The 26,774-nt window shown below is 44.4% G+C and overlaps 1 protein-coding gene across 1 annotated transcript; it reads left to right on the forward strand.

The window, feature by feature from the left end:
- Positions 1 to 1,958: 1,958 nt before the first annotated feature.
- LOC135551450 (adhesion G protein-coupled receptor B1-like) lies at positions 1,959 to 24,769 on the forward strand. The gene is made up of 29 exons (XM_064982664.1): positions 1,959 to 2,696; positions 3,590 to 3,739; positions 3,862 to 3,960; positions 4,173 to 4,343; positions 4,618 to 4,782; positions 6,773 to 6,937; positions 7,097 to 7,261; positions 7,414 to 7,515; positions 7,663 to 7,769; positions 8,074 to 8,268; positions 8,452 to 8,520; positions 10,184 to 10,292; positions 11,187 to 11,330; positions 11,583 to 11,652; positions 11,947 to 12,049; positions 12,402 to 12,445; positions 15,228 to 15,354; positions 18,701 to 18,804; positions 18,922 to 19,024; positions 19,174 to 19,324; positions 19,593 to 19,662; positions 19,787 to 19,853; positions 20,066 to 20,323; positions 20,442 to 20,540; positions 20,664 to 20,700; positions 21,000 to 21,664; positions 21,919 to 22,026; positions 22,367 to 22,417; positions 22,762 to 24,769. Exons 1-29 carry the CDS (start codon positions 1,979 to 1,981, stop codon positions 22,957 to 22,959), a joined length of 4,614 nt encoding a protein of 1,537 aa, XP_064838736.1. The 5' UTR covers positions 1,959 to 1,978; the 3' UTR covers positions 22,960 to 24,769.
- Positions 24,770 to 26,774: the final 2,005 nt, after the last annotated feature.

The following is a 26,774-nucleotide window of genomic DNA, read 5'->3' on the forward strand; positions in this document are numbered from 1 at the left end:
TCTGTAGATCCCCTGTGAAGTCTTGAATCATTGTACAACTTCCACATGTTGTACACAGTCCTAAGTGCACATCCACAGAGAGAAACAGGAGTGTTTTTCACTGGGCTGTTGGTGCTGTTGGATACATGGTGTTATGCAAAGCACATCATCATCTCTTTGATGAAAAGTGGCACTTGAAAACTGTGCATCACAGCACAAACAGAGAGCACCTGATGGTAATTTAGCCTTTTCCTCTCTTCTCAATTTTACAACAATATGCACCAAAAATGTATAACAGCTGTTTCCATAACTACCAACTGCTTACGCCTAGGCTGCCTGTATTTGCAGCAATGTTGTTGTCAACAGCAAGATAGAGCAAGAGGAGGGGAGTAGAGAGAGACTATAAAGAGAGAGAGAGAGGCTGTAAATATGACTGCCGGACATTTTTCCTTTCTCTCCTCAGTTTTCGCCTCACTCGAAGCCCATTCATGCAGCTTCCGGCTGGTATCTGGGAGGAGAGAAAGCGCGAGACATACTCCCACACAAAGCATAGGTCTACCTCAGAGGGAGGGTATAGGAAGGAGTCTTTTGCAGAGCGAGATGGAGGGGGAAAGGAATGATAGGGTCTAGCTTTAAAAGATGCAGGTGCAACGCTAGTGAGAAAACAAGAGAAGGAGGAGGCCTTCCGGAAGTTTTGCGAGCATTTCATGTTTTCTGGTATATCATTCTGCACCTGGTTATACCTTTTGTTCCTCAACACACCCAATAACGTAGCCAAGACTTTGAGCCCAGTTTTTAGAGACTTACTTAAAAATTGTGAATATTCATGAATTACTTCATCATTTGGTGGATTCGTCATGTATCAGGGCTTCTTTGGGCATTAATCACTAGCACAGGAAGACTGGGCTGCCACAGTGACACTTGGCAGGATGAATATCCTTGCCCTGCATGCATGAGAAAGTTGTTGCTGAGCAACAGTCTTCTTCTCTCCTTATTCCCTCCTTAGCCCCCAAAATGCCCCAAACCCAAGTAGCCGTAACACCTAGACATTGTGCAAACTCATCAAGTATAAGGTGCCACATGAAGAGTCCAGCACAGGGACATTGATCTTGTGTGCTCTTTGCTGCAGGGCCAGATAGGGTATTCATATACATGACTTGACAGATACAGATGTAGGATCTTAATTGGAGCCAGTTTGCTACAGAAGAAAGATAACATTGCAGCAACAGGAAGTGTGAATTATTATGTGGAGAGTATAAGTGACTCCAAGCGTTGTCTGCGGTTCCCAATGGCAACGCGCTGGCACAGACGTCAGCCTGACGCACACTGGTTAGCGTTTAGTGGCACATTCCCGTGTGTGGGAGGAAACAGTGAGAGAGAGAGATTGAGAGAGAGAGAGAGCAGAGGCTAGCCCGCTGCGAAGGACTGTAATTGCAGGTCCACACACTGTTATTATACTCTGGACCCTCTGTTCATTTGTTCATTGGAGAGATCTGATGCTACACAGAAATGCACAGTAATGCTAATCACAGGCTCAGTACTCAAGTGGGGATTAAAAAAATATATTTCACCTTTATTTATACAGGTATGTCAATTAAGTAAATGAAGACCAAATATGTATTCACAATGACAGCATGTGCAGGTTGCAATGCGTATAATCATCATATGAAAATCAAATATTAGTTAGTTTGGAAAAATTCCTGAATTTACCATTGGACCGAGGTTCGTATTGGTAGGTGCTGATCAGAGAATTGTTACGCTTAGTGACCTGTCATGTTTCATTTTTTTGTCTCCCCTTTATCCAACAGACACATCTTTGACACATGACTGTCTGTCTGTCCCACTGAAGCCTTTGAGCCCCATCCAATTCCTCAGAGACTAAACCAACAAGGACCAAGCAACCGAAGTCACATCGCAACAAATTGCATAAATAGAGGAGAGAGAAAAGAGTGAAATCGATTTGTGTCTCCTCGAAACATCCTCTCAAAGCGACCACACAATGACGTGGTCACCTCCCCAGTCCGGGCCCTTTGTGGCCCTTTTGGCCCTTCTTTTCCTCGGTTTGACTTCCAGCGTCCCTTCCGGCCCGGCCTCTGATACCTGCGCCTCCCTGGAGCAGAGCCGCTTCTTCGGGCTGTTCTCTTCGACCGCCAACCTGCCCTCCACGCCGTGCTCCTGGACCCTGCAGAACCCAGACCCTCGCCGCTACACCGTCTACATGAAGATCACCAAGCCCACTGACTCCTGCCTTCCCCGCCAGGTCAAGACCTTCCAGTTCGACTCCTTCATCGAGACCTCTCGCACCTACCTTGGTATGGAGAGCTTTGATGAAGTCGTCAGATTGTGTGATGCTTCAACTTCTGTAACCTACCTGGAGTCTAGCAAGCAGTTCCTGCAGCTCCGCAAGGTGGCGCCAAGACACGGCCTGGAGATTGTGGAGGGAGAGAGCAGCGGTGAGTTCAAGGCTGAGTTCCTGGTGGTGGGCAAGAGGAACCCCAGTATGCCAGCCTGTCAGAAGCTGTGCCAGTGGCTGGAGAATTGTTTGTCCACCAGCACCCATCTCAACCCCTGCGGCATCATGAACACCCCCTGCCAGTGCTGGGAGACCCCCGTCAGGAAGCCCGGCGGCTGCTACCGTGGAGGCGTCTACCTGGAGAAGTGCATCCCAACGCCCCGAGACACTGGACGTGAAATTGTACGCGACGCCGAGATCATAAGTGAGTAGAGTTACCACCATTTAATCTGCTTATTGTGTTATGCTCAATGTCCATGACTCCACATGTTTGTTTTTGTTAAGAGTGTAGAGTCTAGACTAGATCTCTGTCTGGCTGATTGGAGACATGTTCCCTTGGAAGCACAATCTCTTCAAGCTGATTCCAACTCATCAACCCTACCTCACTCTCCATGTGGTTGAGATGCCCCCCCCCCCCCTTTGCTGATATAGAGAATGTGGGGTTCGGATGAAGATGTGCTTTTTGCTGCCCCAGTATCATAAGGTGTAAATGAAGGGTGTTTAGTAAGAGACTGTGGGGCTCCTTAAGGGCTAAATGGTCAGATAGCTCCCAATGCACATGTGTTAGCTCGCCTTTTTGTTTTCTTGGATGGCGTACATGTTTACTGGCTCTTTGCTGTGGGATTGAGGGATGCGAGAGATACACACACAGCGTACACAAAGCCCCCACAGTTAGCTTGCACAGGAAATCGAAGCCAAGCACTTGCAGTAACCGTAGCAACGCTCCAGCCTTGCACACCATGCTTTCCACGGTGCTGGAAAGCAAACTATCATTTCAAATTTAAAAAATTAATCTGGTATGGCTTCTCACAAAGAGCTGTCCTTGTGCATTTCTCAGCTCTCTGACATACACACTAATTACCCGTTTCCGTTTTTTACATTGAAATCCTTAAGAAAACTTTACCTGAAAAATCAATTTACATTCTTACTGAACTGTAGCAATTTCAATATGTCAGTTTCTGCGCAGTAGAATGAGTTCAGGTCCTTCAGACTATTGTCTCCACATCTACGTACCAGTGTCATCCTCAGTAATTATGTCTCTGGACTTGTGTGTCATGTATCATGTGTGCAATGTGCCTCTTCTCTTCTCTCCCGCAGAGGGCTGGAGTGGGTGGGGCCGCTGGTCTGAGTGCAGTATGGAGTGCGGGGGTGGAGTCCAGGTGCGCAGCCGAGCCTGTCAGCCAGAGGATAGTGTGTGTGAAGGCGTGGTCGAAGAGGGGCGGGCCTGCAACCCTCAGCCCTGCATTGGTGAGTCTACCTGTCAACCGAGCTGTCCATCTGTTTTCTTGTCAGCCTGCATTGCCCAACCTCCTGTTAGTCTTTGTGTTGATCTGTTTGTTCAGCTCACTAACCATCCTTTACGTCCACAGGTCAAGTGCACAGCCGTAGCCAAGCCCTGGCTTCCATCGTCGGCCTGAAAAGAGACAACGCTGATGTTCCTATCACTGGAGTTGTGGCCCCTCAAACAGGTGAGACATAAATTCTAGGGGGGAAAAATCCAGCTTTAGGAGAAGTTGGAGAGGTGTTTACAATAGCACAATAACCAGTATAATATTGTAAAATTTAAGATACCGGTAGACCATTTGCAGTGTTCGGTGTATAGCTTCGATGTCTACCATTATTACAAGTGTTACGGCCGCCGGACCTTCAGCGCTGACTCTTTGACCCCTGACCTTTGTAGTGGATGCTGCTGCGGTTGCAGATGAGTGGTCCCCCTGGAGTGTGTGTTCAGTGAGCTGTGGAGAGGGCTGGCAGGCCCGCTCCCGTTTCTGTGTTACCTCCTCCTACAGCACCCAATGCACCGGCCCCCTCCGCGAGAACCGGCCCTGCAACAACACCATGGTCTGCCCCGGTAAGTAGCAGCTCATTTACCGGGGGCCGTGTTTAGGGTGGTGTTTACGGTGTGTGTGTGTGTTCCTCTCGATAGGTTGGCAACTATGGTAAAGAGCACAACCTCCACCTAGTGGACAGCTCATGAAATTGTCCCCTCCCTGAACAGTCAACCCCCAAAGACACTACAACTCAGTTACTCACATTGAATTCATATTTATTTTGCGGGCAAATGAACCAAAAATGTAAAAATGTATATTTGGTGACATGGGCTGAATTTTTCCTCTTGTTTTCAGTTGATGGAGCTTGGGACGAGTGGTCCCCATGGAGCCTGTGCTCTTCCACCTGTGGCCGTGGTTACCGTGACCGCACCCGCACCTGCAAGCAGCCCCAGAACGGAGGAGAACCCTGCAAGGGACCCATCAAACAGACCAAGTTCTGCAACATCGCAGTCTGCCCAGGTTAGCCTTATTGCTTACTTAATTTTGATGTGTGGCATTTAGCAGACTCTTTTATCCAAAGCAACTTACAAAATTGAGTGCATACATTTAAGTATACATGACCCTAGTGGGAATTGATCTCACAACCCTAGCACCATGCTCTTACCAACTCAGCACCACTTACTTATATTTATTTTACCTTTATTTAACTAGGCAAGTCAGTTAAGAACAAATTATTATTTTCAATGACAGCCTAGGAATAGTGGGTTAATTGCCTGTTCAGGGGCAGAACGACAGGGTTTGAACTTGCAACCTTCTGGTTACTAGTCCAACGCTCTAACCACCAGGCTACCCTGCCGCCCCAATGAGAATGAGAATATCTCTGTCAATGGGGTAGCCTTCAACACCCTCACTGACCCATGTGGGAAGAACTCTGACTGACTAAGATACTTTCAAGGCTTCTCTCTTCCCTCCTTCCTTTCTACCCATCCTACCTATTCTGACTATGAGTGGTTTTCTGGGGAGTCAAATATTAGTTTGTCATCACAACTGACGTACTGTATCTGCAGAACAAATGCCTGCAGGGCTTAGTCATGGGCGGTACAGGCAGTGAGTAATACACTCCTCACTCACACACACACACCAACATGTCGGAGCTTCAGTTCTCTCTCTGTTGATACATACACACCGCCCACTGACAGTGAGGTGGGTTAGTCCTCTTCTCTCTCTCACCTACGTACATAAATATTTAGTCCATCTGGTACTTAGATGTTTTTGTAGATATTATAACAATGGCTTTTCATTTGCAATTCCATTTTTCCCTTAGCAAAATAACAGATTTTCTGCCGCTCCTCAAAACCACTGAATTGTTAAATTGAATGTGCCTGGCCATGTAGTTTTACACTGTGGACAGCAGATGGCAATATGCTCCACCAAAAGATGGCCGCTGTAAATGACTGTCATAACTTTGGGAAAATCTCATTTCTAAAGCGAATATATATTTCACCTGAAATTGAAGGGGTTTTGAGGACAAATCATCTTTAATAGTCTATTCAACCCAATAAGAAAACACTTACTTTGGCTTCCAAAAGAAATATTTGGGAATAGCCAGGAAATCTAAAATGTCATTAACCTTTTTTGTCTCTTTATCCATTAATAATGATTTATTCAATGTCTGACAAATTGTCTTGCCCTTTGGAAAATATTAAATACTTAAATATTACTTTTATTTATTTTTTCAAAATGCCTGTCATGTATTTTCATCAGGCCAATTTTCCTCCTTGCATACCCAAGATTAGACAAGGAGGACAGTGCTTAGAGCAGAATTAAAAGTAAAGTGTTGCACTGAATCAAGTCCCCCATCCATTCCCATTAGAACAAAAGAAAAAAAGTTTCCTGCTCACCCGTGTAGGCTGAAGGGCTAACTTAACGAGGTGGAACTCTGTGAGCGATGGAATCCGAAGTCCTCCAGAGACTCCTGAATTAGGCCTGCCATCCTGTGTTGGGAAACATTGACTGCGTCCTAAATGGCACCCTGTTCCCTATATAGTGCATTACTTTTGACCAGGGCCCATAGGATAGCTATAGGGCTTTGGTCAAACGTAGTGCACTATTTAGGGAATAGGGTGCCATTTGGGACAAATCCATTAGAAAAATAGGCCCATCATCTTTCCTCCCATATGATACATTGTATTAGGCCTATGTTGACCTGCATTGAGCAAGCAGTCATTTTTCTCCCTTAAAATACACTACACTTGATCAGGCTCGAACAACTGGTGGTTTTGTGCGTCGTTTGAGGAAGGAAATTGGCATGGGAGCCTTTTAGAGTTAGAGACATCTGCAGTGGTGCATGAAGGACAAAACAGAACAGAGTTTGGGCCTTCACTGCTACTCAGTCTCCAAGTAGGACATGTTAAAATGTTAATAGCATCTTTGTGCCATGATGATTACTATAATGGCCCAAGGTTTGGTGGTGTCCTAATTCTCCACCTCCCTCTCTGGTTCCCTCTAGTGGACGGTGCCTGGAACGAATGGTCTGGTTGGACCACCTGCTCCACCTCTTGCTCCAATGGCACCAAGCAGAGGACACGTGAATGCAACGGGCCGTCCTACGGAGGTTCAGAGTGCCGTGGTGACTGGCGTGAGACCAATAACTGCTTCCTGAAAGATTGCCCAGGTAGATAGCTTGCAACACCAAGTTTGAAACGGAAACCTCTTTTGTCATAATAACTCTTCAAGTAACCAGTTCCAGGGGTAGTCTATGGGTGAAAGGCCACTGCCTACTGGTCAGTCTGTTCAGGGTCAAGGGGTAACATTGTGTTTTGTCTCTCTCTAGTTGATGGACGCTGGTTATCATGGAGCTCATGGGGAAGCTGCAGTAAGACCTGTGGGGGAGGAAGCCAGCAGAGACAGAGGATGTGCGAAGGACCTTACTTCAGTGGAGAGACTTGCCCTGGAGAGAGAGGAGAGCTGAGACGCTGCAACGAGAAAAGATGCCCAGGTCAGTGAGTCAAAACAAACATGGCTGACATACAATTCAGTGGTTCAACACAAAACAATAGTATTCAAATACAACTTGGCTAGAGAAAACCAATAAATACTTTGATTCAATGCACCAAAATGTGTAACCAAGTCTCCCTCTCTTCTTTTCAGAACCCCATGAGATCTGTCAGGAGGAGACCGATGGTGATGTTGTGTGGAAGAGAACCCCAGCAGGAGATATGGCGGCCGTGACCTGCCCTACAGACTCCACCGGTATAGTACATTAACACATGGAGCACATTATTTTTTATAATACATACATTTACTTCACTTCAATATACATGTACTTCACATGTTTAAGTAGTGTAATCCTCCCTGTGTAAGATCATGCTGACCTCCAGCACTCCGTTGTACACACAGGCATGATCTTGCGCCGATGCACCCTTGGCGCTGTAGGCCTTGCTTATTGGGAGAGCCCGACCCACATCAAGTGCATCTCCAAGAACTACCAGGACATTTCCTTGTTGGTAAGTTGACTACGCCAGAAAATAGTGTCTTTGAGATGTATCCTCCAACAAACCTGCTAGTTATGATCATCTGTTGCTGGATCACACAATTAGGAGTCAAACCTCACAACTCTGAAGACGTTGCCCTTAACTACAAACCCTTAGAGATGGGGCTCATTACAATACCTAATATGATGATAGTTCAAAAACACATCTCCACAGCCTATGATTTCCCAGTGGTGTACTCAAGCTACAGTGTATCAATATACCAACTAGAGTTTCAATGACCTAGTGTGACCTCTCTACTTACCCTCCCTTCCCATAGGCCCAGCATGGTGTTGATAAGGCTCAGAAGGGCCTGATGGCTGATGGGATTTCTGAGGTGATCTCCCGACTGAGGGCCACCTCTGATGAGGGGACCAAGTACAGCGGAGACCTGTTGTCCATCATGGATGTACTCAGGAACACCACTGAGATCTACAAGGGAGTCGGATACAGCCTGAGCAATGCTGATGTGGAGGTCAGCCAGAAATACTGTTGCTTTTGAATTAAGCATTGAAAACAAAATTGTAATGTGTATTGTCACTCACACAGAGTAAGCTATTCTTGTTGCCATTGTGTTATGTTCTGACACTCCTCCAGCAAAGTATGATTTGGGCTTTATCAAGTCTAACACCTATCGCTCATATCTCCTTCTCTACAGAACTACGCCCAGACAATCAGCAACTTACTGAAGGAGGAACATCATGACAAATGGGAGGAGGCACAGCTGGTGAGTGACAAGTTCTGACAGCAGTGTATTTATGCAATGCAACATATGAATAGGTGTGAGTGGATGCTTGTATGACTGTGTGAGGGATGGAGTGGAGGAGAAAGTTTGGTCTGTGTTGTTGTCACTGTTGTTGTAAGTGTGAGAGCGAATGGGGGGGAAGTTTGGTCTGTATTGTTTTCACTGTTGTTGTAAGTGTGAGAGCAAATGGGGGGGGGGAGTTTGGTCTGTGTTGTTGTTGTAAGTGTGAGAGCGAATGAGGGGAAAGTTTGGTCTGTGTTGTTGTTGTAAGAAGTGTGAGAGAGAATGGGGGGGAGTTTGGTCTGTGTTGTTGTTGTAAGTGTGAGAGCGAATGGGGGGGGGGTGTTAACTGGTGGTACCTTATTATCACCCCAAATAAAGCATTCAGTTCCCTACTAAAGAGTAGACACCAGAGAAAGAACAGGACACCCAGAGACATTTCTGAATATTGATTGAAAAGGAATAGAACATGAGTCATATCAATCCACAACCCCTTGACTTCCCTCACATCATCCTATACTGAAGATAGTGTTAGGGGCATGTTTCCCATAAACAAGGATAGCACACTACCATACTATTTAACTCATGTGTGTCTCACATGAACCATTACGAATAAGGGATAAGTAGAAATCCATGGAACTTGTTTCTGATATCTTATGCTCTGGATCAGACGTGCCTGTCATGAATTTGAATGAATCCTCTTACCGTTTTTATCTCATATTTGTCGTAACATTTTGCAATATGTTCATTTTGATACTTGAAAGATGAAAACCCTGTTCAAGTTAACTGTGGCCCCCAGCCTCATGGATAGGATTACTCAGGTTGTTATCTACATAGCTATAGAAAGGTAATACATATATTAGTGTGGATAACTCAAGTCACTAATCAAAAGGCCCACGTTTCAGGGAACAAAAATGTGCGTGTCAAATCGAAGATGAACTGATTATGAACTAGCAGTGTTTCAGTTAGGAGAGAGTCGACGCTCGGGGCAGAGAGAAAGAACGAGGCAGGCAGGGAGAATCTCAACGCCCACTCTCCAATCTGTGCATCTCCATACCAACCCACAGACCATGGTCGTTGTCAAGAAGGGACACGTGCACAGACACTGTACATTGTGCAATATGTATCACACAGACGTACACACACCTTTCGCCCACATCGCAATTGTTCTGCGTCAGAGAGACGTAAGAGCCCTCCTTCCCTTCCACAGCAGCCTGCTGACTGATGCCCATGTATGGCCCTCCGGAAGTTAGGAAGCTCCACTGTGGATGATAGTGCTTTTCACTGCTCAGGGACATTAGTATTGTAAAAGAATGAAACGAAGTATGAAAGGCATTACATATACAGTGCGGTATAAGGGCCTATACATTAATTTTTTCTGTATATGCACAGCTTAGATAAGCAATGCTAATACCCTCTATGAACAACAAATAGTCTCCCAGCCGGCAAAACTGGCATTGTAATAATGACGCAATTTCAACCAGATATCAACCAGTTCTGGTTGTAAATGGGTTGTAATGACGTTAATTCAACCGACTTCAAACAATCCCTGGATGTTTAGGATTTCTTTTATATTAATTTACGGTCTCCCCTCCTCCCTTATTCCTTCTCTCTCTCTCCCTCCCTCCTCCGGTCTCTCCTCTAGATGGGCACTAACATCAAGGAGTTCTTGCAGCTTGTCGAGGACTTTGTGGACATGATCGGTATGCAGATGAAGGACTTCCAAGACATTTATGAAGTCACCGAGAATTTAGGTGAGCCACAAATTTTCCCTGCCAGCTGTTCTCTGCTCTTACCCCCAAGATAATGATGATTTGTCTTTACCTTTATCCGGCAACAGAGTGCATCAATCTTAATCATGTCACAAGAGACGTTCTAGATTAGTGGGGAAAATGCATCTATGACATTTTGGCAGGCCCATTAGTAGCTATCCATCTTCAAGATAGCACAGAACCAGATCATCGAAATATGTCAAAAATACAAATAAATCAACAAAAACAATTCACATGCTTCGAAGATAGTAAAAAGTAGAAAACAAGTGTAGAGTAACAGTGAAATGCTTAATTATGGGTCCTTTTCCAACAATGCAGATTTAGAGATTTTTTTTTAAAATTATATATAGAAATAGTGACACAAAGAATAAATACACAGTGAATAACGAATAAAAATACAGATAGAAATAACATGGCTATATATACAGGGAGCACCGAGTCGATGTGCATGGGTACAAGTAATGTTAAGCTGGATGCAAAGATGCAAAGCTTAACCCCATCCTGCAAGTTACCAATTACGTGGGAAGAAGCTAGAAGCAGATTGGGTTTTTACATAAACTCTCAGAAAAGACACACTGTCCAAATTGTAGAACTCACGCTTATTTTTCTCATTGCGTCAGCAATTTCTTGCCATGTCGTCTTGGCTATGGCAAAGGTGACATTCACAATCGCAGTTCACACAGGATTCAGCAGCAACTCCTCCAGACAGATAAAGACGTGACACATGAAGCCATAGCTGTCCTCCGCTTGTTCAGGCGTCAATGAATTGATGCTTCACTTACCAGACCCTAACGGAGTCAATGTATCCTATACACAACATGTATTCCAGGAACACTCTTTAACACAACATCTTATGTCTCCTTTTCTCCTCTCCAGTGTTGAGCATCCATAAGCGCCCCACAACCATGACCACCGACTTCACCTTCCCAGTGAGAGGATGGAGAGGCATGATGGACTGGGTCAGGACCTCAGAGGAGAAGATCACTGTTTCCCGTGATGCTCTGTCCATCGACCAGTCTGGTGAGAATGCCATACATACGGTAGTTAAAGAGTGTACATTCACAACCACTGATGCATACACAGCTAGTCTGCATATATAAATGACATGCATGTATTATTTGTTTAAGGAAAGAGAAGACAGTAAAACAAACAGTTCTACCAACTCAAAAAGTCTCAAAAGCTCTTGTCTGTTCCTGTTGACGTCTACTATTTTCTTCTCTCCTAGTGAAACAGTGGAATAATGATAATAATTGTGGATTTTGTCTGTTACAGAGGGCACCACTGCATTTGTGACCGGGATTATTCTCTACAGAAACCTCAGCTCTATCTTGTCCTTCCAAAGGTAGCCTTCCTTACTGAATGACTGATACTGCTCACTTTTACAGTGCCTTCTAGATATACAGTACCTTGATGAAGGTAGACTGTCCTCAGTTGAAACCTAAATGGGGCTAGGACTCAGTGACTTACAGACATGTGGTTACTCACGGTGAAAAACAACAATATGCAAATCATTTTAGAATTCCCCTGAAGTAGCCAGCCATTGATTGCCATTGAATCAACTACCGGAATTAAACCTACAGTACTTTTACAAAACTGTGCTTTATTTGACCAAATGTCCTGTCTCTTATCCCTTCAGTAACAGCACTGTCCTCGACTCCAAGGTAGTCACAGTTATGGTCAAGCCCACTCCAGGCCTGCTGTCCCCCCCAGTGGAAATTGAGTTCCCCCACCAACATAATGTAAGTTTCCTCTGGATAATGGCTCTTCAGAACTACACGTTTTTAACAAGCATCCAACATTTGACATTTCCTGTACACTTGCAGTGCCACAATTACTTTTGAAATAATTTTGATCTTTAAACTACAAACTTCAGAATTATACATTAAGTTGCATATATACACCTGCGCCATTATGGTAATGAGGAGTGGCGTGAAAGTTAGCGTGAAAAAAACACGTTTGATGGTGGTTAGCACCATGCTGTTGCATCTCACACATATGGTGGTGGATGGAGGACTCCAACTGTGCTTCAATTGTGCACCATACGCATTTCCTCTTTCTTAGATCCTTACCCCGCCTTTTCTCTTTTCCCAGGACACCATAAATGAAACTTGCATCTCCTGGGATGAGAGTGAAACGTAAGTGGTGACTAATGTTGTTTGCATCCCGTTTGTGTATTTCCATTCATAAATGTCCACATTTTCATCATTTTGTCAAGCCATTTGGGGATAGTTGATTATTCCCGCCAGCTCAAAGATCCATTCACTCCTGCTTCTGTCATTTTATATGACCATTCACCCTTTAGCTGTATAAGTTACTGTGATGCAGTAGTGTTGCATCTCTTGTAATGTCAATCATCTCTACTAGCAGGGACAGAGCATCAATAGACCATGTTGACATGACCCATCTCTCTGAGCTTTATTGGTAGCAGCCTCGCTCATCCTCAGAGCCCCCTGTGACACCTTTCATGGATCAACAGGTCATCAGGATCCAGTCATACCGCACTAACTAGAGAGGGACACAACACAGAGGCAACATTGACATAGTAAAGTTTCATTCTAATCATCCAAAGACAATGGCAACTCTTCTTCTCCCATCTCTCCCGTTGTCATGTTGTCCTTTTAAAGGTTAACAGAGGTTAAAAGGAAGCAAAACATGGACGTTTAAAACAAAATGTTTAGATGCATTTTAATGCATTACCAACACCCCCTGGCATTCTGTTTACCCCTAGCTCTGGATCTCTCACCGTGGGGCTTAGGGTGCATGCATCCTAAATAGCAATCTATTCCCTATAGAACACACTCATTTTGACCATAGCTCCATAGGGACTATTTTGGAGGCAGACAGCCGTACATTAACATTTAGATTTGTACACTTGTGGATCACAGATAAACACTGCAATGCATTCAACTGAGGCCCTATCCACATCCGAATCCCTTCCCACCTGAGAAAAGCAGCCTAAGTCAAAAGAGAGAAGAAGAAAAAGAGGAAGAGGAGAAAATGTAATTAGCTCATACACTTTCAAAAGGGAGGGGGTACGTGCCTCCAGCTAAATTAGATTAATTTTGGACAGCGGATGTGATTAATGCCTAGATGGAGGAGAGGGGGGAATGGTAGAGAGGGAGAGAGGGAGAAGCCCTGGATCAGAGTTTGGGTCAGTGTTTACTCTGTGGAGCAGCACTTGTTTGGTTTTGAGGCAGGCTCATGGGGGAGATGCCATGTCAATCCATGCCCAACTGTCTATGCTATGCTATAGACACACAGATTGAGGCCTAGCACTAAGCTAGGCTAGTTTAGAGTCAGTGTCCACCACTCAGTGAGATGCTGTTAGCGTTAGATATTAGACATAAGACTCATTCCAAGCTAACCTACTCTGTCTGATCCCCATTCGAAGCTACACAGTCAGATATTTACAGTTAAACAAACCTTTCCGAGGAACAATGCCTCCTAGTCTTACCTTCTACTTCACCTTACAACTTCTAACCTATCTGAGCGACCTGAGAAATCTCACAGGCAAGCAGGTAATTAACTGAATTGGATACAGAGCAGAGCCTCCTCTCCCAGATGACTTTCCTGTTGACTACCTACTAGGGACTACTGCCGTTTCCACCTCCCTGCTATACCTGACAGTGTGATGGCTTATGTCTGGGTAGGAGGGCTGGCTAGGAGGGCTGGCTAGAAGGGCTGGCTGGTAGTGGTGTTCGATTTCCACCACAGCTTTTCGCTCCCTTTTCTCCCCCTGACACTCACAACATGTGAAACACTGTGAGGTGGCAAGATCTTCTGCTGCACAGTGCGGTCTGATAACTTTACCCCCGTGTGACATAAGGATTTTGTCACAGAATATGTGACGCGCTTGTGTATCGTCCCTCGTTCTTCCATGATGAGGAGAAGGGGTTGTTGCTGTCTGGAGATTGTTGATTACTATGTCTTTTAGTGGTCATTGATGACAAGACTTTGCCCTTTGTCTCAATACCTAAAACGGGATATTCTTGGACGAAAATCCATAGTGGCTGTCTTACCTGAGAGTTAACATCATACACCGTGGATATTCAAAAGGTTTAGAGAAGACCCCATGGCAGTCATATAGAGGTCATGTGGTGAAGTGATTCCCATGCCCAAACCATAAGGCCATGCATGGTTTAGCAGAAGGGCACAAATGAAATCCATTCTCATCCACAGAAATACACTCATATTTCTTATTTTACTCATACATTTGAGAAAGTCTGCTGGAAGAAATTCTCTTTTACAATTTCCTCTTTCAGTATATTGACTTTAGGCTTGTTGGGGTCCTCCAGTGTCCACCATTTCATATATGCTACTGCTTGTGAAAGATAGTCAAAGAATATAAATTAGACAGATCATGTTTTATGTTTTTGGTATAGCATTAGCGACAATAGTGTTCATCCCACAGCAGAGCCACCATTTCAGGTGTTAGAACTACAATTACAGAATGAGACATAGTCACTCAATATAACTAAACAGTTTGTCTTGTGAAAACAACAGGTTTATTCTTATATCATTGCAGTGTAATAAGAACTTATATTTGGGTCAAACTCACACACATATCACATATCATATCAACCACGTATTAAAAATATACATTCTCATGGTAGAGCATAGCACTTGCAACACCGGGGTTGCGGGTTCGATTCCCACTGGGGACCAGTATGAAAAATGTATGCACTCACTACTTCTGCCAAATGACTAAAATGTCAAATGTACAGTTCAAATTACCATTCAAAACTGAAAGACCTGTGAATTTCTACTACAAATGTTCTGGGCATATTTTACGTGGTCTTATTATATTATACAGTGACAACTGTTTGGGATGTAGAGGATGATTTGAATAATTTCTCCGAAAAATGTTTCCTCACTCATACATAACCCGCTGTTCTCTTTTACTCTTGCCCTGTGCAGTTCTTCGCTGCTTGGATCTTGGTCTGCGCGTAGCTGCAGAGCGGTCGCTGTTGATTCACTCAGAACCAAATGCGTGTGTGACAGGCTCTCCACCTTCGCCATTTTAGCGCGTCTAAACCCTGATATGGTAAGTGATGCGCCTATTTACCGTGTGTTTCTTTAATGTTAATGTTCGTTTTGCGTGTGTGATGATAGAATGAAATGTAAACATAGGCGTTGTTTTTCGAATGACTGGGTTTCGCGCTGCCAGCTTCCTAGTCTTTGTCTCCGTGCAGGTAGGTGCCATTGATCATAGTTTTGATAGCCTGGTGATTTTAATGATCAGGTAACTGTGCAACATGCTGATATCCGATAGAAATGACATTCAGTATGTATCAACATAACTGTCGAATAATTGTGATAATAGGCCTAGTCGTTACATTTTAAAGATGGTTTTCAATACAATTTCTTAATCAAATATGTGCAAATTACATATGGCCGTGTCTGCATTAATAATTGGAGGCAATTCTGTGTAATTATTAACAATTGAATGAAATAGACCAATTCAAGTTGAAAAACATAATGCTAAATGTTTTCATTGTAGCCTACAAATAGAGTGAATAGCTGACGTTACAGGCATCACCTGAACAATGTGTATGGTATTCAGGCACTTAGGCTTATTCATCATATCCGAATGTGTTCTACATATCAGAAATGTGTTTCCATTTGATCAAGTTTCTTAATTAATTAATTTTGGGTATTCAAATTCATAGGGAGTTGCATTCCATAGTTTTCACAGCATGCATTGACTTGATGAAACATATACTTTGATTTGTGTATTCATTTTATCAATATGTATAGAGCTCCATTGCGCAAAGGCAATGTATAATTTACCCCGTTTAGATTGTGCCTCCATAGCGTTCACTCTATAGTTGCCCTGGTAACGACTTCTGCTGTGCAAGCTCATCTGTGTGATTTTTGGTAACTGGGATATTGAGGAAGAACAAACCCCATCCCCTCCCCCTATACAAACCCCCAGGTCAGAGATAATGGTTTACCCATTTGTGCAGTGCTGGTGTTGAGTTTGCTGCAATGAACAAAACCACAGTGACAATCAACAGATGGGACTTGCTATTAAAATTCAGAGAAACGCATGTGTCTCTCAGATCGCTTTAGCAAATATCACATACTAAACTGTGGTGGGCCCATCAGAAGCATGTCCAAGCCTATACAAAAGCACAGCCAGTAAGTATGCTTGGACTGCATGATTCTGCTGTATCCAGTGGAAGATGCTGCCAATCTGAACACAAGAGATGCAATCTGGGCTTTGTTTGTCTCTAGACCTGTTGTCATCATTTGATTTGTCTCTGTTGTCAGTCTGGAAAAGAGAAAGGCAGCTACAGCGCCCCCTGTGTTTGTGAGACAACATCAAAAACCAGCAACCCCTACCCACCCCCATAGTCAACGGCAAGCTACGCCAATCATTTTGTCCCCCACGGGCTGCATCAAGTCTCTCTGAATAATGGCAAAGATGCTGGCCAATGAGAGGCACACCTCTGGTTGTGCATTGATGGTTCCACCCGCCCCACCATCCTTTGATGTGTACTATAGACATTTTCAATACGGTCCCTCCGCCTGCCAGCTGTATGGGAGAGAACAGCCAGACACTGCAGTGTTTCAGCTCTCATTTGATAAGGTCTGCTTCCTGGACCCTGCACCAAATGAGAACGTGTCTTGAGGCAGGAGTGGCCCACCTAGTTAGTCAGTGAAGATAACCTTGACCAATGGACCCCGATTAGAGCTGTGCGCACTGGGTAATCAAGCCTTATCACAAATGAAAATGCGCACTTAATAGGCACCATAAAGACTTTTTGTTGTTGTCCTGATTCTAGGTTTAGGAGAACATGGGTACATTGGGATTCCGTCAAGGGCAAACTCAAGACAGGTTGAATTACAGTTTCATTCAGTAGCCCATGTCGAAAGGCTGCATCAACCCATATAGACAGATAGATAGGGAGGGATATAGTGAAACTAGCATACTGCTGCCACTGTTATTTTTCTCCCTGGCATTAGCAAGAGGTAGAAGCAAAAGGCAGTTCAGCGCACCCCTTCGCTGTCTGCCATCTGGTTTGGAAGCCTCTGATGTAGTTGGATAGATTTCGAAACAAATTTGCTGTGCTAATTTAGTATTTGGCTGCCTTAGGCGGTGTTTGCCAGCTGTGCAGGGATATGAGGTAGGTCCACACAGAGAGCAGATAGCGACAGAGACAGCCTTCCCAGGCACCGCATTCATCCCCAATTTAGCCTCTCAGACATTATCTGCAAGGCCAAAGCCGTAACCATTTACCTTTCAACTACAAAGTGACGTCCCAAGGATCCCAGATAGCCAATTTATTGTCTTCCTTAGCATTTAGCTCGCTTTATAAGGGCCACAATTCCTAACCCCTATCAAAATGCCTAGTTAGACTCTTCGCTTATGAAGAAGGCTTCCACCTTGGGTGCCTGGACATGATTGATCCGCGTCTCATTTGCACCCCGGTGATGCAGATTAATCTAAGGTGTTCAATTAACTCATCCCCCACAAAATATATCAAAGCAGGGGGACGGTAGGCGAGGCAATAAGCCCCAGTCAGTTAGCTGGTGGGTGCGGGTGGGTGGGGGCCACTGGCTCCCTCTCATCAGTATTGGTGCAATCGTGGGCCCCACAGGTGAGTCAGCAACGGGTCTAACAGGGGCGCGACATCCTCCCGTGTGCCCGCCGTCGGGAGTTCAGTGTGCCAGGGCTGTCTGACAAAGGTGGGCACCTCCGATGGCTCTAGCAGTGCTCTAAGCTCCTGTCAGAGACGTGGGAGGGCAGGGGATGTCAGATGAATGCACGGGATAACAGCCCACCTGTCCACTGCAGGGAGGGGTTAGAAGATACTAGGCACACACACAGACACTGTAAAAATCCCCTCATAGAAAGACACAACAGCATATAAATCTATGCAGATATCAGCTTGTAAGGATGGGTGGAGATACGTAGAAGGTTACTACTGCAGCTATAGCACCGCTGTCGCACCACAATGGCAGGAGAAAATAACAGCAAGCCACCATGCTGAAATACCCAGGATATTTCTCTCTCTCACCCTCTGCTTAGTAGCGGGAGATATATGTTCTGTATCCTTCTCGCCTCATTTGCTGGTTCAAAAGCTCAATGGGGAAACGCAGTGACCTCGGCCGAGTTTCTGGCTCGCCGCTTCATCTTTCTGACACGTTCACCTTGGGGTCACCTTGCCTTAGCAGTGGCCTAATTGTGCCATTCAGTTGTCTGCCTACAGGGAGCCGTCTGCTGTTCCAGATAGCGCAGCAGAGAGCCTGCCCACAAGGCTCACTGCTAGTGTGTGTGTGTGTCGTTGTTCATTTTCTGGTGTTAGCCTTTTTCAAGTGGGTGTGTTTTCTGGTGTGCACCGTACTAAGGGAATGCGTTGTGTTGTCTTGTCTCCTCTCTACAGAACATGGATAAGAATCTTCTTCCCTCTGTGACACTCATCGTGGGCTGTGGGGTCTCCTCTCTCACCCTTCTGCTCCTCATCATTATCTATGTCTCCGTCTGGAAGTAAGTGCCCCCTGGAAGCAAAACCACTATTTCACATTTCAGTAATATCATATGTTCTTGTGTGAGCAACACTCTTTGTCTTCCCCCCGTCCTCACTCTCTCCATTTCGCCCTCCAGGTATATCCGCTCGGAGCGCTCAGTGATCCTCATCAACTTCTGCCTCTCGATTATCTGCTCCAATGCCCTCATTCTGGTTGGACAAACCCAGGCTCGCAACAAGGTAGGGCACCATTCTAACCAATCCCCTCTCTTCTTTTTCTTATTTTCTATTGCTTAGACTGACTTCCTGCTTTGTGGCCTTGGGGATTAGCCGCACCACTGACACCGTTCTTCTCTCACTCTCTTTCTCTCTTTCCCTCCTTCCTTCAGGTGGTGTGTGGTGTGGTGGCTGCCCTCCTTCACTTCTTCTTCCTCTCATCTTTCTGCTGGGTGCTGACGGAAGCGTGGCAGTCCTACATGGCTGTCACGGGCCGTCTGCGCAACCGCATCATCCGCAAGCGTTTCCTCTGCTTGGGCTGGGGTACGTGCCCTAATAAATGGCTTTCTGTCTGTCTGTCACTGTGTCTGTATTTCTGTCCAGAGAAATATAATTGCTATAAAGGGCATCCCCATTCAAAGAGTAGATAAAGTAACAATATTTGTATGAGTCTGTCAATGTGTCTGCCGTTCCTTTTCCAGACTTCACCTAATTCTTTGGACATTCTAACTGCATGTTTTCCTCCCTTTCTGACATGTTGTCTTCTCGTTCAACCCTAACTCTGTTCCTTCTCTCCCCCTCTCTCTTATAGGACTCCCTGCTCTGGTGGTGGCTGTGTCTGTTGGATTTACCAAGGCTAAGGGATATGGCACCGTCAACTAGTACGTTGAACCTCAATCTGTCTCTTCCTCCTCACCTCTCTCTCTTTCTTCTACCTCTCTCTCTCTCTAACTCCCTTACCCTAGCTCATGTAATAATGGCTCTTGTTCTGTCTGTTCCCTGTAGCTGCTGGCTCTCTCTGGAGGGTGGACTCCTCTACTCGTTCGTTGGGCCCGCTGCTGCTGTTGTTCTGGTATATATCCCTGTATATCTAAAATATATATATATATATATATTTTAAAACCTTCAAATACTAATGAATGAATGCTTTTACCATGCATTCTCTTGTGACATATAGTAGTTAAACCAATGGCTACCCATTGTTAAACATACTGTTAACCACAGTTAAACCCATTGCTCACTACAATTGTCTCACTCATTGTGTCTTTAACTTCTTTTGAACAGGTGAACATGGTAATTGGCATCCTGGTCTTCAACAAACTGGTGTCCAAGGACGGCATCACTGATGTTAAACTGAAGGAGCGAGCGGGAGCGTCACTGTGGAGCTCCTGTGTGATTCTGCCCCTGCTGGCCCTCACCTGGATGTCCGCTGTCCTGGCCATGACCGACCGCCGCTCCGCTCTCTTCCAGATCCTCTTCGCTGTCTTTGACTCCCTGGAAGGGTTCATAATCGTCATGGTGCACTGCATCCTGCGTAGAGAGGCAAGCACAACGTTTTCAAGTATTATTTTCCTATGTTTTGGTTTGTATTGAGGGGTGTTCTGAAAGAGTAGATCAGAATGTAGCTGACTGTTTGGTCATTTTGCCACCGTTCTAATAGGTCCAAGAGGCAGTGAAATGCAGAGTTGTTGACCGTAAGGACGATGGCAATGGAGATTCTGGCAGTTCCATCCAAAATAGCCACCACACCCAGCTCATGGTGAGTGTCTTTGGTTATGCTTATGTCTTGAATGAAATCATTATGAACGATTGAATCGTGTGTTTTCAATGTAAAAGTGTTTAATAAATACTAAGAAAACCTTCTCTTTGTATTTTTTTGCAGTCTGATTTCGAGAAGGATGCTGAATCCAACAGACCCGGTGAGTGTCTTGCCTTTCATTACCCCCCCTAACCATTTTTCCATTCACTTACTAAAATGCCCGTTCATTCCTGAAGGGCATAGGACTTTTATTTGTCCATTTAGAATGAAGATATTTCAGAGGCGTGTTTCTACTTAAAGAAAACATTTCAGCACAACCTTTGATTATTTCTGAATCTATTATTTACCTTTGACCATCCTTTCAATCAATGGGAATCAACAGAAATGCCCAGCATGATTGTACTGTAAGTACACTATCTTACCTATTTTCCCCCACCCCTTCCCTCCTCTCTAATCTAGGTGGTATGAACTCCTCCTGTGAGGAGAAGATGCCCCTCCCATCTCAGCTGCCCCTCCCCATGAGCTCCAACTTCCACACCCTGCCCTCCCACACCACCAAGGCCCACATGCAGGCCGTGCCCGAGTACTCCAGCCACACCCTCACTCTGAAGAGGGAGAAGAGTTGGCTGCATGGCGGCATGGACCCGTCCTCCTGCGGGAAACCCATTTATGTGTGCGACGGTGAGCTCTTCCAGCAGTTGGATGCCGACCTGGTGTGCGGCCAGGCGGAGGGGAGCTGCCCCGACGGTAGCGGCTACTTGCTCCTGCCCAACACCACCTCCACCCTTCGCAAGGCCAAAGAGGACCCGTCCAAGTACAACATCAGCGTGGAGCAGCTTCCACAGACCAGGCTGGTTCATCTCAGTGGGCCCTTTGCTGAGCCCCAGGCTGCCTTCGGACTCAAGACGCTACCGTCCGACCGGGTCAGCGTGTCCTACTCGGAGAGGGACTCTCCCATCCAGAACATCCACAACATGTCCAGCGAGTCTCACATCACCCACAGCAGCCTGGGAGACACCTTTGACTCTATGAACTCCATGATGTCCAAGAGCGAGACCATCTCCACACTGTCCATGAGCTCCCTGGAGAGACAGAAGTCCCGTTATGCTGAATTAGATTTCGAGGTATGTATCTTTTGTAACCAACAAAAAGTTATTATATAACAAATACTGTATTATCATGTTAACAGCACATCTATAAACTTGTAATAAACATGTAATAATGTCAAAGAGCTACATTTAAGCAAACTCAAGTGCATGTTTGTATATTAACCAATAATCTAGATAGAATTCATCAGTAGCTAAATTCAATCTGTCTAAAATGGAGTCATTTTGTGCCATTTGCTGACCTACTATTCCTTTTCCCATGTGTCCCGTAGAAGATCATGCACACAAGGAAACGTCACCAGAACATGTTCCAGGACCTCAACAGGAAATTACATCATGCTGAGAAACAAGACAGAGAGTCCCCTGCTTCAGACAGCAAGGTAAATAATCATATAGAAATCTATTTTACAGTGTACGTAAAGATTCACATAGTTATTTTATTGAAGATAAATACAGTAGAAAATAAATGGGTAGTCGCTAGGCTAGACAATGTTAACCAAAAGAGAGAGAGACCATTCCAAGCCGAGGAACATCTTTAATCAGATTCGTCATGCAGAAATGCTGAGTCTTTATTTACATAAGAGTATTGTTCTTGAAGAAAACTTGACCTCAGCAAACCACATTGACCTCAGCAAACCCCTTTGACCTCAGCTGTTAATTGCATTAACAGTCTTTTAAGATAATTACTTAAACTATGCATTTTTGTCTTCTTCCTTACAGTCTGTGAGATGGAGTGTGTCCTCTGGAGGAAGTGACAAAACAAACCACAGCGTGAGTCCTATTACCCATACTGGTCTAACTTTCTGAATACACCTTTTTATGCATTTTAAATAGTGCATACTCTGCATTGCAATGCACCACTAGCCCCCAGTATAAGAGGAACAGTTAATGCACATTACACAATTCTATTGGGATTTTTAAGTTACCTTAAAGGTAGTTAGTTAATGGCTAGTCGATTTACAGTTGGTGGATTAAACAAGGAATACTACAATGAATGACCATCATCCAGATTCACAATTTTCTAAAAAATATAGGTCCAGCTTTATTGCATTGAACATACCGAATCTAATGTGGTGATACAAATACTCATGGCCTTCCACTTTTCACCTCATCAGGACAAGCAGCAGCAACAGGTGGAGAGACCCTGGGATGGGGTCCAGAGGACGCAACATTCACCGCCTGCATGGGTGCGGAAAGACCTAGAGCCCCTGGCCGTGTCGCCCCTGCATATGCAGCAGGTGGAGTGGGAGAAGGCTGGAGCCACCATCTCAATGGTTAGCCAGGACATCATTGACCTGCAGACGGAGGTCTGAGAGGATGAGCCTGAGATTGTTCCTTATAGTTCAAACTCGGTCACCTATTCTATTGGTTTGGGGAGAAGAAGAGCCATGGATCCACATGGAGAGAGGAGAGGAAGCCAAGAACGAACAAGCGAAGAGAGGTGGGGGAAGAGAGAGCTGAGAGATTGCTGAACCCAGAATACCAGAATACATGTCTACAAACCCTCAACAGGAGAAAGATGGAGAGAGATGAAAGGAGGGAAGCTATTGTGTTGTCAAGATTTGTTTTCCAGCAAGGACATGATAATGAGCAACACTAGAGAAGCAGTTTGATATTGACTGGTGGTTAGTGTCAGATAGTGACGGATGGTTCCAAGGACTGGTTCTGGTTCTGGTTCTGTTTGTGGTCTGACCACAGAGGTTTCCTTTAATCTTCCGACGGGATTCAAGAGAGGTGTGGTCGACATGGTTGACATGCGGTCAAGAGGCCACTTCGACTCGTTTTAAAACAGTGGGTTTCACTCTACCCCTGAGCTCTAACCAAACCGAACATTTGTACTTTTGTGTTTGCGGCCAAGGCATCTTCCAAGTTAGCTAGGACAAGGCAAGAAGAGGCAACTGGACTCCCATCAGACTTGGTGTCTGACTCAACGCTGTGGTTTATGGACACACCCTTTAATTGCTGTGTTGTAGCTATTATTTTCTCGCTTTGTCAGGAAGTGCATCTAAAGAGCTTCAAAGACTCTTCCATGAGAACTCTCTTCTTGAGACTATGATGCCTAAACTGGAGACAAGGCTTGATCATGCTTACAGAGCAGAACATTATTATCATCATGTTATTATATTATTATTATTACCTGTATTCTGTTTTATTGTTTTAGCATCGATCTCAGTTTTCAAAAGGACTGCATAGCATTCAGACAGTCAGCGTGTTGGTGGGAACCCTGGTTATGCCTGTGTTCTGCCTCCGCAGCACATGACAGGCACCTGGAAGAACATCAAGCTCTGTTACAGGAAGAGCAGTGTATTCTGGGAACTGCTGAGCAGCATCATTAGGAAGTGTTGGACAAAGACCATTAGATTCCCACCTCCAGTTCCCAATAAACAAGAGCCCCCGCTATTGGACCTCTTTTCCTTCCTGCGACACACAGCCTTGCAGAAAGAGCTCTAGATCCCAGGACTATAAACTGCGAGGCACTTGCCAATGACATGACTTCACTTCCGCAGTGCCAGCTACAAAGGACTCCAACACAACATCCTTGTGTTTTAAAACCATCAGTGTGAAACTAGTGCAATATGATGGGCGCTTGATGCTCAAGCTGGACTGATATCAGAATTATAAGGCTGGTTTTTCTTAAGATGTTTCAATACTCTTTTATAACATGTTCCTCATATTTATAGAGCATACAGATACTTTGTTGTGTAAAAAATATGTATTAGTAATGAAACACATGAATTCAATAGAGGTTTGCTTGTGTTCCGAGTGAAAGCGCAAGACTACAAATTATTTGGAGGTCTGTGATTAGTAGATTATTCTAATTCTAAAAAGCAAATGTTATATAGAATTAATAATAGCCTATAAGAATATATCTAAAAAAACAGTGCTTCAGGATAACTGTTTTGACTCCATACCTCACTGTGTGGAGTAACTGAACCTCATGTCTTCTGTAATAGTGTGTTTTTGATAATCTTGTCAATATTGCACTACAGTATGTGCCAAAAATCTTTCCTGTCCCCTATTTCCTTCCTAGCCATAGTGCCCCCCTCTTGTTGTAAATGTATAGTTTTGAGAGCACAAGATGAATGTGATTTTTTTGAATAAAATAAAAACAAATCTATATTACTACATGTGAGCTGTCTTTGTTGGTACCTGAAATGATGTTGGCACTGGCATGGTCTTATTTACCTGAATAAATTCAATTATTTAGCTGGATCTGGCACCCCACAACCCTAAGCCTGTATATTCACTCACCTCTACTAGAGCATGTCGATATGGACAAGAATCCATATTATAATTCTGTATATTGACTGAATTATCATGATAACGATCAAAAGAATGATAAACGGCCCAGCTCTAAACCCTACTGCCAAATAGTTCAACTCTAACCACAACACACCGTTTGGCCATCTACTGCTTATATCACAGACCATCATCCACCATGTTCTGTGATGGTGTTTCAAGCTGAATTAGAGCTTCATTGTAACTATTCCAAGCACCAGATCAAGTAATATCATAGAAATAGGACAATAGTGCAATAAGTAAGAGAGGGAAGTAAATTAAATGGATGCTGGTTTAGTTTGTCGCATAGCTTTTATAATCCTGTCAAACTACAGCCACAGGCATCAATTGGGTCTCTAAATATAGAACTAAGTCCCATGTAAAAAGGCAATCTGCAAGATGATAAAAGTGCGCCGCTCCACAGCTCTATTTTCATAAGAGACGTATAAGCTTTGTGCCAAGTTGATGTGACCCATTCCAGAAATATGAACATCAACACAGATAGAAATCTACAGTATTATGTGGGAGAAGACAAAATAGGATATTGACATTTTTCCTAAATACAACCCAAATGTACTTTCCAGCTTTATCTATTAACAGTACAGCCACTTTCTGTTGCCTCCTCTTTGATATCTAAATTCATGAATTCTGAGTTCATGAATTTTAATTGAACACATCTAATTCTGCTCTAAGGCATGAGAACGAATAGATTTGCATTATCCATCTGTTGAGCACCGCTCATTTTTACGAGGTCATCTGGAGAGCAAGTTGAGCTGGTTTGGTTGCTAGCTCTCTGCTTTAGAGCCCTGTTCCATTGGCCAAGTTAAAGAGATGACAAATAATCCATCTGGAGATAATGAGATTGTTGGTGATCAACTACTTGTCAAGGAATGTCCGGCTCCAACACATCAAATCAAATCAAATGTATTTATATAGCCCTTCGTACACCAGCTGATATCTCAAAGTGCTGTACAGAAACCCAGCCTAAAACCCCAAATAGCAAGCAATGCAGGTGTTGAAGCACGTTGGCTAGGAAAAACATAGAAAGGCCAGTCCTCTTCTGGCTGTGCCGGGTGTAGATTATAACAGAACATGGCCAAGATGTTTAAATGTTCATAAATGACCAGCATGGTCAAATAATAGTTCTGGGACAGGTAGCATGTCCGGTGAACAGGTCAGGATTCCATAGCCGCAGGCAGAATAGTTGAAACTGGAGCAGCAGCATGGCCAGGTGGACTGGGGACAGCAAGGACTCATCATGCCAGGTAGTTCTGAGGCATGGTCCTACGGCTCAGGTCCTCTGAGAGAGAGAAAGAAAGATAATTAGAGAGAGCATACTTAAATTCACACAGGACACCGGATAAGACAGGAGAAGTACTCCAGATATAACAAACTGACCCTAGCCCCCCGACACATAAACTACTGCAGCCCAGACAGGAAGATCACATCAGTGACTCACATCAGTGACATGATGCATCACTGAGGCCATTTGCCATTTCAAACAGGTTCTTCTGATATTGCGACCCTCTTAAAGTAATAGGTATTCAGCCATGAATATGAGCAATTGGTTTTGGTATAAGGACAGCAATCAGAAACTGAACCAACGACTCAGGCATTCCTCGCACCATGCTCCTACTGTACCAATTGAGTCACACAGGACCAGGTGTTGTCTCTTGTCCCAGAGACCACATCAGCAACATCAACATCAACAATGAGATCCAGATGCAACATCGTGCTTGACATCACCACCAATGCCCCACTGCTAATAACATCCTAAAGCCCTCAGATGCCACTCCGCTGTTCCTTCCTTCCCTCTATTCTTGTGCAATCCAGTATCAATTAGCACCTC

The sequence above is a fragment of the Oncorhynchus masou genome, chromosome 13, assembly GCF_036934945.1.
Source record: "Oncorhynchus masou masou isolate Uvic2021 chromosome 13, UVic_Omas_1.1, whole genome shotgun sequence".
NCBI lineage: Eukaryota > Metazoa > Chordata > Actinopteri > Salmoniformes > Salmonidae > Oncorhynchus > Oncorhynchus masou.